Source organism: Mesocricetus auratus, unplaced genomic scaffold (genome assembly GCF_017639785.1).
Source record: "Mesocricetus auratus isolate SY011 unplaced genomic scaffold, BCM_Maur_2.0 Super-Scaffold_100007, whole genome shotgun sequence".
NCBI classification, from domain to species: Eukaryota; Metazoa; Chordata; class Mammalia; order Rodentia; family Cricetidae; genus Mesocricetus; species Mesocricetus auratus.
The window spans coordinates 40172420-40183197 of record NW_024429191.1 but is presented as its reverse complement, the minus strand read 5'-3'; the positions used below and the strand labels follow the sequence as shown (position 1 = coordinate 40183197).

General features: G+C 53.9%; 1 protein-coding gene across 6 annotated transcripts in view; it reads right to left on the bottom strand.

Moving 5' to 3' along the window:
- Window positions 1–1483: 1483 nt before the first annotated feature.
- Window positions 1484–10778, bottom strand: part of Kcnj12 (potassium inwardly rectifying channel subfamily J member 12) — a 46906-nt gene continuing 37611 nt past the window's right edge. For 3 of the 6 annotated variants that reach the window (XM_005067658.4, XM_040748794.1, XM_040748791.1), the window contains exon 2: window positions 1484–5475. In XM_005067658.4, coding sequence (XP_005067715.1) covers window positions 4133–5419 — 1287 coding nt within the window. In that variant the 5' untranslated portion in view covers window positions 5420–5475 and the 3' untranslated portion in view covers window positions 1484–4132. Of the gene's footprint in view, window positions 5476–7549; window positions 7893–8539; window positions 9541–10778 lie in introns of those variants that run through there. The other 3 variants (XM_040748790.1, XM_040748793.1, XM_021225817.2) reach the window with 3 other exon arrangements.

Sequence of the window (10778 nt, the reverse complement as noted above, 5' to 3'; positions counted from 1 at the left end):
ATGATGCCTCTTGGTTGGCCTGCCAGGGTATGGCTAGTATCAACAGAGGCTTCCAGGCACTACACTTGAAAGTAGCAGGCACTTTATCCCTACTCATGACCAAGTGCCAGCAGTCCCACCTGTCTGAATGCAAATCTCAAAGTGACCCATTTCATCCCTGATAGGGCAGGAAAGTGAGTTGTCCCTTGATCACAGCATTCAGGTACAGCTGTTGTACCTGCTATTAAGTATACTGAGCACAGGGCCCAGAGCCCTAGTATAAATCAAAGCACTTAATGCTAAGCCATGGTTCTTCCTAACTCCCCCTCTTTCAATATGTCTGCAAGCTGGCCATTAGCAGTACCTTCTTAACTGATGGTGAGTCTGAAGGCGCTTGAGTGCCCTGGCAGTAAGGTGGCCTGAAATCTGACCTACAGCTCTTCAGCATATCAGCACAGCCAGGAGAGGGGATGCCAAGAAACTGCAAGCTCAGAGGACACCAAATGCAAGCAGTGTGTAGCAACCAGGACCTCCTGTGAAGCCCACCCACAGGCAGGGCTTAGACCTGCTGGTCAATACTAAAGGGGAGGCTTGTGTACAAAGAATGAGGCCACAACACTGGCCCCAGCTGGCTTAGATCCCGCTGGAAGAATCCTAGCAGAGCTCCAGGGCTATGTGCCTTATCAGACCAAGCCAGCAGCTCTAGAGCCCTGCCCCTCACCCCACCCCACTCTTGCAGACCCGGACAGAGGGAAGCACTGCTGGGATTCCCCTAGACCATGATAGCAGGGGTTAGAGAACACGTGGCTCCTTCTCTGCCCGTCTGTATCATCTACATCTGTGGAATGAGGAGCCCCTGGGTCTGTGCAGGGGCAGAGGGTTAGAGATCTATCCACTCATGGAAGCAGTTTGGACAAAGGAGGGGTTCCTTTTGCACAGGCTTTGGCCATGGAGATCCCAGCGTCTGAGCCCTGGGCACAACAACAGCAATTTCCAGAAAACGAACCAACACAGGTCCTACCTACCAGTCGCATTCGTCTGCACTCTACTCTCAGCTACAGCCTCGCCCTGGCCTCATTGTGTCACCAGTTTGACTTGTGCCGGGGAAGGGCTTCTTTTAGGCCCTGGGACTCCTCTCCCTTCTCTCAAAGGAAACACGGTTGCCCATCTCAAGCCAGCTGCCTCTATCCGAAGGAGCTCTGGAAGGATCCTGGCCACACCTGTAGGAATGGATGCCCGGTGCTACTGTGTGGAAGGAAGGAAGGCGAGGCAGTAAGAGCCAAAGAACAAGGCAGAGGTGGTGTGTGGAGGGGGTGGGAATTGTCCATGCAAAAGGCTGCAATCCTACCCTGGGGTCTGAGAGGAGGCCACGCTGTCTCTTCTCAGCAATGTGGCAGCCATGTCCTACTCCATCCCTGAAGACGAGCTCCCACCCCAGGGAGTGCTATGGCATGTGGCAGAGGCAGGCAGAGGACAAGGAGACACACATCTCAACACAGTAGCATTCAAAGAGATCAAAATGCATTTAATGTGGTCTAGTCTCGTTGCCTACATCTTCAGTTACCGCTACGTATTGAAAATAACATGAAAATTCTCCAGTTTCACCATTTAAAATAGATTTAACATTCTTGACCTCACACAGGGCAGACACCCCTACAGGGGCCCTCCCTATGGTATGTCCTTCTGCCCCCAGGCCCTCAGCTGGACAAGGACCAGGTGGCACAGCACCAGCATGGGCTCAGGGCAGCTCTCACATGCTGCGCACAGCACCCACCCCACCGACATTCACGCACACACACACCCTGGGACCTCCATGCACTCACACATGTTCGCATGCACAGATGCACCCATGGCCTCCTTCAGGACCTGGTGCAGAGGCATCAGACTCCTCAAACCGCTGCACACTGTGCACAGCCTGCATAACCAGGGCAGGGCAGGGACTCAAGTTGGACTGTGATGATGTCTGTGGCCAGCACCCAACCTGACCAGTTCAGGTTGGTGAGCACCAAACCCATCTTACCCCAATAAGAAAACAAGCACACACATACCTGTGGGTAGACACACACACACAGACTACCTGTATACAAACACCTGTGTATACCGTATGTCTGCATACCAAGACTCACACACAGGGAGATGATCATGTGAGCACATCTGTACATGCATGCACACACGCCCTGGCTTCCCTCTTCATACACTCCCCAGGGGCCAAGCTTTCCTGCTTGGCACAGGCACATGGCTCCCCTCTCAGTGGCCTCCCCCACTTAGGTGCACTAAAGAGAGGGGCAAGTTTGGTCTTTAGCACAAGCAATAAATACAGGGAAAGAGAAAAAAGAGGGCAGGAGAATTTGAAAATGCAGCATCTGCCTGCCTTTGGCAGAGATGAAAGGCAGCTTGAGCTGCTCTCCAGCAGGGCCCAGGGACTGGACCATTCTGGCAGGCCTGGGCTGGGAGGAGGATGGGCCAGAGTGCTGAATGTTTCAGGCCACTGAGATGAGCTGGGAGCAGGCCCTGGAGGACCAGGAGCCCCTAGACCCTGCTCTGGGTGCAGACCCACCGACTCGGGAAGAACAGGTGCCTAGGCTCCCACAGTGGTACCCAGTGGCCAGGACTCACCCTTCTTCCTCCTCAGCCTGACAACTGGACAGAGGTGGGTGCAAGCCAAGCACCCCCACGCTGAATGCACCCTCAGGCCCCAGGGCCCAGGCTAGAAAAGTCAGTGAGATTGGGGCCAGAGGCTAGGCCAAGAACTAAAAGGAGCTGAGGCCTCTGCAGCAGGTCCTAGGCCGACTCTCCTAGGCTAGAAATTAGCATGAAATCTTCAACTGGATTTGCTCCCAATTCCTGGGAGCAAGCCCGCCTCAGGGCTCCCTGACTGGGCAATAGGGGAAGACTCCATGGCTTGGGGTCATGGGGGAGGAAAGGCTCCATCCCAGGCCCCTAAAGACTAAACAGAAATGGTTTTTTTTATGATATTTCTCTGGTCATCTCTATGTTGGCAGGGGTCTGGTGGGGGCTGGGGGTGTGTTCCTCTCCTTTCCTAGACTCTGCCTTCCAGCAGCAGATGACTGGCTGCCCCAGGACTGTGTGGGTGAAAGGCAGGGAGGGATGAGGTGGCTGTGAGACAGGTGGAGTACAGCCTCTGCACCCTCAGAGGGGTTTGTGAGGGCTTCCGGGGTGGAGTTAGGGGCAGCGGGGAAGGACTGGACAAGTCTGATAAAAGCAAAAATGATGGAAGCCAGACAACCAGAGTGTCTAAGGCACAGCTCAAGCTTGAGTCCAGTGGGGTGGGGCTGACCCACTCCCTAGGAGTGTGGGAACCAGACCCCATGCTAATTTCCTGGGTGTCCTTTCCTAAGAAGCACCCACTCTGGTGTTTCCTACTGGCCCTCGCTGCAGGGGTGGGGCCCTTGGGCAGAGAGGGAGTGAAGTACAACAGGGGTACATGGAAGGGGGCTCCCCCAGGTCCTAAACCCAGCCCTGATACAGCTGAGGTACAAAGTCAGACACAAAAGATCAAGCCAGATTCATCCTAGTGGGCCCCCACCCCCAGAGACAGCCAGACACTTTATTAGAATCATTAACACGGTCACAAGCCGGATTCATCCTTAAGCATGACAACTTGCTGGGCCCTGACATGCGTGAGGGAGACACCAGGCCTCTGAGAACCTTCAGGGCATTCCATCCAGCTGCTTGTCTGGCAGCTCTGAGTAGAATTCTAACTGTTCCCACACTATGATTTAAAAAAATTCAACCACGTTAGTGTTTTCTTTTTTTGTTTGTTTTTGTTTGTAAACAGTCTTATCCAAGTTAAAAACCAATGAAGTGTGCATACACAGCTCTCTCCCACCAGGGCTGGGACCTCTCCTGAGCTACTTCCAAGGCCTCCAGCAGGGTCCCCCACTCCTGTGGTTCACCACCCCAAGAGGTTGCCTCCTTGCCCATGTGTATACATCTGAGGCCACGGGCTGTTCATTCTGGTCGCCCACTCTCCCGCCAACTTCCCCAAGCTATTGCGAAAAAACATGAAAAGACTAAAGATGCTACTGAGTCTGTGACCCGAGGCATTTGGCTTGCTCTGCTCAAACCCAGGTCACCAGGGGACGCGGGACCCATCATGGTCAAGGTGGTATTGCACCTAAGTCAAGGGCACTCAAATCTCCGACTCCCGTCTGTAGGGCCGCTGCTCAAGGGCACCGCTGCTGGCCTGCAGTCTGTCAAAGTCATGTTCTGGCTGAGGGCTGCGGCCATCCCTGTCTGTAGCCACCTCGTCCTCCTCGTCTCGGCTCAGGAAGGCCAGCTCGTTCTCATAACAGAAAGAGTTGGCGCTGGGCAGGAGGAACTTGTTCTCCACCAGGTCCTTGGCGCTGCAGCGGGGCGTAGAGGGCACCTCATAGGTCTTGTGGAAGTGGGAGTAGTCAATCTTGTACTGGTTCTTCTCCTCGAAGAGCACTGGCTCAAAGCGGTGGCCCCACAGGATCTCATTAGCCAGGTAAGAACTGCGAGCCTGTGTGGTCATGGCTGTGGCCTCTACCATGCCTTCTAGGATGACCACAATCTCAAAGTCATCTGTCTCGAGGTCCTGACGGCTAATGCCGAACAGTGGGCTGGCCTCATCAATCTCATGCAAGATGGTGATGGGTGATACCAGGAAGATACGGTCCAGGCCCTTGTCAAAGCCCACATCAATGTCAATCTGGTCTAGTGGGATGTACTCACCCTCCTCCGTGACCCTGGGCTTGATGAGCTGAGCCCGCACGTGGGCCTCTACAATGTGGCTCTTACGAAGGTTGCCCACGCGCCACATCAGGCAGAGCTTGCCGTCACGTAGAGCCACTACGGCATTATGGCTGAAAAGCAGAGTCTGCGCTCGCTTCTTGGGCCGTGCCATCTTGGCCATGATGGCACCAATCATGAAGGAGTCGATGATACAGCCCACAATGGACTGTGCCACCACCATGAAGACAGCCACGGGGCACTCCTCAGTCACACAGCGGAGCCCGTAGCCAATGGTGGTCTGTGTCTCAATGGAGAAGAGAAAGGCTGCCATGAAGCCGTGGACCTGCAGCACACAGGGTGTACGGCCACGGCCCTCGGCTGGCTCCAGGTCTCCATGGGCAACAGCAATGACCCAGAAGATAATGCCGAACAGCAACCAGGAGGCAAGGAAAGCCAGGGAGAAGATGAGTAGCATGTAGCGCCAGCGGATATCCACACACGTGGTAAACATGTCAGCCAGGTAGCGCTGTGACTTCTCGTCCATGTTGGCGAACTCAATGTTGCACTGGCCGTTCTTCTTGACAAAACGGTTGCGGCACCGGCGCCGTGTATGCACCTTGCCATTGCCAAAGCCGTTGGCGCCTGACATGGTAACCAGGTGCAGCCCGTCCTCCTCTGATGACACGATGCTGTAGGGGTTGGCCCGGCTGGCTGCGGTCATCCCGGGGTCTGGTGGACCCTGGCCTGCCCCCAGGCTGACTCCAGGCAGGGGCACGTCTGCAAAAGAGAGGACAGTAGGTCTGTCTGGGCAGGCAGCCAGGGCCCATGACAGTAACTGGCAGACACAGCCCCCATTTAGTCTTCCCACCCACTTGAGGCCTGCTCCTCAATCCACCTTCTCAGCGTGGAAAATAGTCTGCCTAGACTCCTAGCAGCTCCAGCCAGAAACCTTGGCTTTCTCTCATCTTGTCTTACTTCTATACCAAGGACTCTACTTTCAAATATATTTATATTTCTTCCACCCTCATAGCCTAAGTCCTGGTCACCTCCAGCCTGGACCAAGGCAGGCGCCCCCTCACCAGCCGCACTTCATCTGCCTTACTCCCAGTCTCCATGGCAAGCACCAGGGGCCTGAAAGGCACCAAGCTGAATCCCATCCTTCCTCTACTCATAGCCAGCGGACCCTAGGAGCTGCAAAGTCTGAACAGGCAGTCCCACGGCCTTGTTGCCCAGTTGAACATATACACATACCCCACACATGCTACACACACACATACACACACACACACACACACACACACACACACACACACACACTAAACACACGAACATGCTGCTCCCCCACATGCCCCGCCAACCCACACACTCACTCCCCCAATGCTCCCCCTCCCACACACAAACACCCTCCCACAGCAGGGATGCTGTACATCATACTATGCACCCACGCTGTCATGACAGGCCTCCTCATGCCCTAGACGTAATGCACACATGGTTCTGACCCACACACTGCACACCCCAGCACAGGTCCTCATATAGAATATCTTAGCAACAATCATGATAGCTGTGACATTGGCCTGTTTTTCCCACTAAGATCACCAGCTCCCATTTATATCCCTCACTGTCTTACCCCAGATCCAGAACAGGTCTGCCAAGGCCCAGGCTCATCATATCTGACAATCCATGCTCACTTTGCCCACCTTCGTGAAGTCCACAGCATCCACTAACCACCCACAGGCCACATCCATGACTTTTCTATCATGGGTCATATGGTTCAAGGGGTATCCCTAAAGTAGACACCCAGATTGAGTCTCCTAAGGCTGCCCTAACTTCAGAACAGGCAGCCTCCCCCATCTCTGCTGAGGACTGCAGGTCTACCAACCTCCCAAGTGTCACCTGCTTCCATTACCTTTGGCCTCCTGCAGGGGATACCACATCTCCAGGCCAGCCTAGCACACACTCCTCCCAGAGAAGGCCTGAAGAATGGCACCATGGATAGTAAAACAAACCCATTTCTCAGGGCCAGGCTTTGCACACACACCATTGATCCACAAGGGCCAGTGCCAGGCTAAGCCAGGGATCACAGCACTGCCTACTCCTGGAGACTCGAGCCTGTCTCAGCAGGACTGAGCTGCAAGTCTGTCCATCAGTCTGCACACTGATGAGCTGGACATGCTACATCTCCCCAACACAGGGATGCCCTCAACCACCTGACATCACTAAGAAGCCAAAGAGATCCCAGAAGATACCAGGGTATCTGAGTACCTAGGGCTGGCTGGATGCTACCAGAGCTTCCTACCCTTGGACCCTTGAGAGTGGATCAGCCCATTTTCCAGACAAGGGGACTCAAAATAGGAAAACACTTTCCCAGTACTGGTAGGCAGAGGTAGCAATGCTGGAATTCAACCCCATCCAGACAGCACAACCCCTGTCCACATCTACATCTGAGGCTCAGAGGGACAGCCTGCAGACTCTGCTGCCATCATAGGGTTATGGGTGGGGCCCATCAGACCAGCCACATCAGGAAGCACTCCCAGGGTCTATACCATAAATCACAGTGCTGCTTGGTCCTGAAGCCTGACAGGCACAAGACACAGTCATGAAGCCTGAGAACGACAGAAGGCCTACTAGGCATGGGGTGAAACATATCCAAGACCCTCAAGTCATCCTTTAACAGCCATACAGGGTTTCAAAGAAGGAACTCCCAACCAAGACATATAGACATCAAGCAGGAGATCTGAGATCCAAATCTCGAGTCTAATGCAAAGTTCCTACCATGTGACCTTAGGCTCTACGGGCCACCTGTCCTCACTCTGACATCCTCCCCTACAGCTGTGTCAGTTGACCACCTCACCATGGGTCTGTGTAGCTGAGGCTTGGGGCTGTAATGGTGGATGCTGTTTCTGTCTGGGCCAGGAGGCAGAGGGTTGGTGGGGCTGGGGAACCCAGGGACCATTCTGGGAAGACATCTCAGTCCTGGATTTCTGAGCCTTCCAGGGGAAGGTGGCCAAGGATGGGGTACTCAGACGCCGGGGGGAGGCTGCCAGATCCCAGGAGCCAGGTTTGTGTGGCCTAGAGGCCTTGAGGGACGTCCAGCGGGTCATGGTGGCTCTGGCTCCCACTATGAGCAGCAGCTGGCCTGCAGGGAACAGAATCATAGGAATCAAAGAGTGGGGAGCCCCATCCAGAACCCTGCTCCAGGAAGGCAGCCTTCCATCGGGCCAGCCCCCATGTAGCTGAGATTGCTGCAGTCACTCCTAGAACCACCTAGGCAGTGTCACAGACCTGGGAACTCCCACTTCCGTTGCCATTCCACCCAAACCACGGAGAAAATCAGCTTCATCAAGCTTATGCCTGTTTCGAACCTTGAGCCAGAAACTGCTGATGAGCAAAGTCCCTTGTCCCAAAACACCCAGAAAATGCACACAAGCAGCAGAAGTAGACAGAGCCCTAGGGTGTGGAAGCCCCTCACTTGGGGGATGGTGAGGACAGACTCAAAAGGAAGACTGGGAAGCCAAGTACCAAAAGGAGACCCCCACACAAAGGCTTGGGCAACAGGAAGGTACCAAAGATCTCCAAGAAATGCAAGGACATGCAGGCTGACAGGCTGTTGCTCAACGGGCATGTAATGAGACTAGGAAAGAAAAAGAATGAGATTTGCTTCACTTGAAGCGCTAAGCGAGAAAAGAGGCCAGCATCCCTGCTTCATAGCTGGAGAAACTGAGGCCAAAGGAGAAAACAATGCTCAAGCCAACAGTGAGGACCATGGTAGCAAGCCCAGATTAGCCAATGGTGGCTCTGGGCACTGCCAGGAGAGAGTGAGGAGTCTCAGTGAGTACAGTACCTGAACTAGACAAGGAGAGTCAAATCTGGACAGCACTCAAGACGAGACCAAGCACAGTGGGCAGCAGAGGGCACAGAACCCACAGGAAGAAATGACCAGGCTTAAGACCAGCTTCTTGCTCTGGCACTTGTAGGCACAGCCTCTCAGCATCCAGCAGGCTTGGAGCACTGGACAGGACCAGGACTGGAGCTTTGAGCAAAAAGAGCTGCCACCTAACCTAGGGTGGGGCCTGGGAGTCACTGGGAGGTACCTCCGGATGGAGCAGGACATCCCATGCCAGTCTCCAAGGCTCTGGGCACCTCAGGTTTCCATAACATCCGGGAGGAACTGGGACAAGGCTTGGGCCCATATTCCCAGATGTCAGCAAGATACTAGCTGCATAGGCATGGGCCCTGGAAAAGGAACACTGGGTGATCCCCCTCCCTTGGGGCTCACCCAGAATGTAGGAGCAAAGGGTCAAAATTATCAATTGCTGCTACCTTCTAGATACTGTCCTGAAACTCCAACACTCTCGTCCATGTAATCCCTGTAAAGACCGTGACAAGTAACTCCTTTTCCAGGGAGGAGACTAAAGCTCAGAGAGATTGAGTCACTTGTCAAAGGTCACACAGCCTTTAAGGAGTGGAGTTTCTGTTCTGGAGCATGGAGATGAAAACATCTATCCCTCAGACCCCCAAGAACAGACTGGAGGTCTGAGGGATAGTTCACTACCAGTTCTCCAGACACCACAATGCCATTTGGAAATAAAACATACAGTACACACTGTCCTCAAGTTGGCAGTCAATAGCAGACTTTCAAGGGTCAGGGTGCTCTTGAAGCTTCCACATCTGAAGACTCCTTGGAGGTCACCTGTGTGGGGAAGGCAAGCATGTGGCCCATCTGAGCCTTTTCCTTTCACCTGTGCCCGTGGCAGAGCTCAATAATCAACCACAGAGCTTTTGCCCACTGTATCCAGGAGCAGCTAATGCAGTCATTACCCCTCCATCAGTCTTAGTATGAGAGGCTCCAAGAAGGTTCTCCACCTCAGTCACAAAGGAAATGGGAGACCAGGTAGGCCAGAGGCACAAAATTCTCCCACAATTGTGCCAGGCCCTGCCTAGAGAGCAAACCTGTGGTGGCAGGCAACAGGAAGGGGCACTTGCAGAGATGGCCTGGCTAGAGCTAGCGGCACATGACCAGTAAGGATGCTGGTCTCATTGCTAAGAGTTAAATTAAGTATGGGTGTTCAGGGGCTGGAAAGTTGAGAGGGCTGACATTTCTTTCTCTAAATCTGGGAAGATGATTCTCAGACCATTCTTCCAAGCCAGACACCCTGGTCAAATCCTCAGACAACCTTTGCCTTCATCCCTGGCAAACACTCGGGGTCAGTGCATGCTCTGGACTCCTGCTCCAAGCCTATGCTAGGCTTGAGGGAAGTAATGGCCACTCCAAGCTGGGGTGGGTAGGTCGGTGCTGCTCCCACCCCCAGCCCTCACCACTTCACAGACTCTGCCCTGATTCTAGCAGCCACATCGATGTTTCTGCCTGAAAGCTCTCTGGCCATTAGACCACACTCTGCCCATGTGCAGGGCAGGTTGGGAACCAAAACCACCAGGAGCAGGTGAGTAAACAGATCCACTCCCTGCCCCTGGCATGAGATGGCTCTGAAGTGCAGGCCCCACACATCACCTTGGCTGGATGCTCACCTGAGAATTCCTAACTGGTTAGATTCCCGCCTGTTCTAGCTCCAATCACCTGACCCCCCAGCAGTAACCCTATCAATAGCATGCTCTTGCCAACCTTTATCTGTTCCTTCTCTGCCTTGTCTCCACGCTCACTCCCCTCCGGATTTCCTCAGCTTGCCTCCCACAAAGCTACCTACACTGGTAGCTTTGTCCCTTGGACTCTCTTCACAGGGCCTCTAGTGTCTCTCATTCACAAAGGCTCCTTGAGTTCCAATATCCACCCACCCCCCGCCACAGGATGCTCACACAGCGAGCAGATGGTACAGCACCTCTCCTCCAAGATGTCCTCCACCCTCTCGCCTCTCCTACCCATTCTATGAAGACTTCTGGATACTCTCTCTCTCTCTCTCTCTCTCTCTCTCTCTCTCTCTCTCTCTCTCTCTCTCTCTCTCTGTCTGTCTCTGTTTGTCTGTGTCTGTGTCTCTCTGTGTCTCTCTGTCTCTCTCTGTCTGTGTGTGTGTGTCTGTCTGTCTCTCTCTCTGTGTTTGTGTATGTGTGTCTGTCTGTGTCTATCT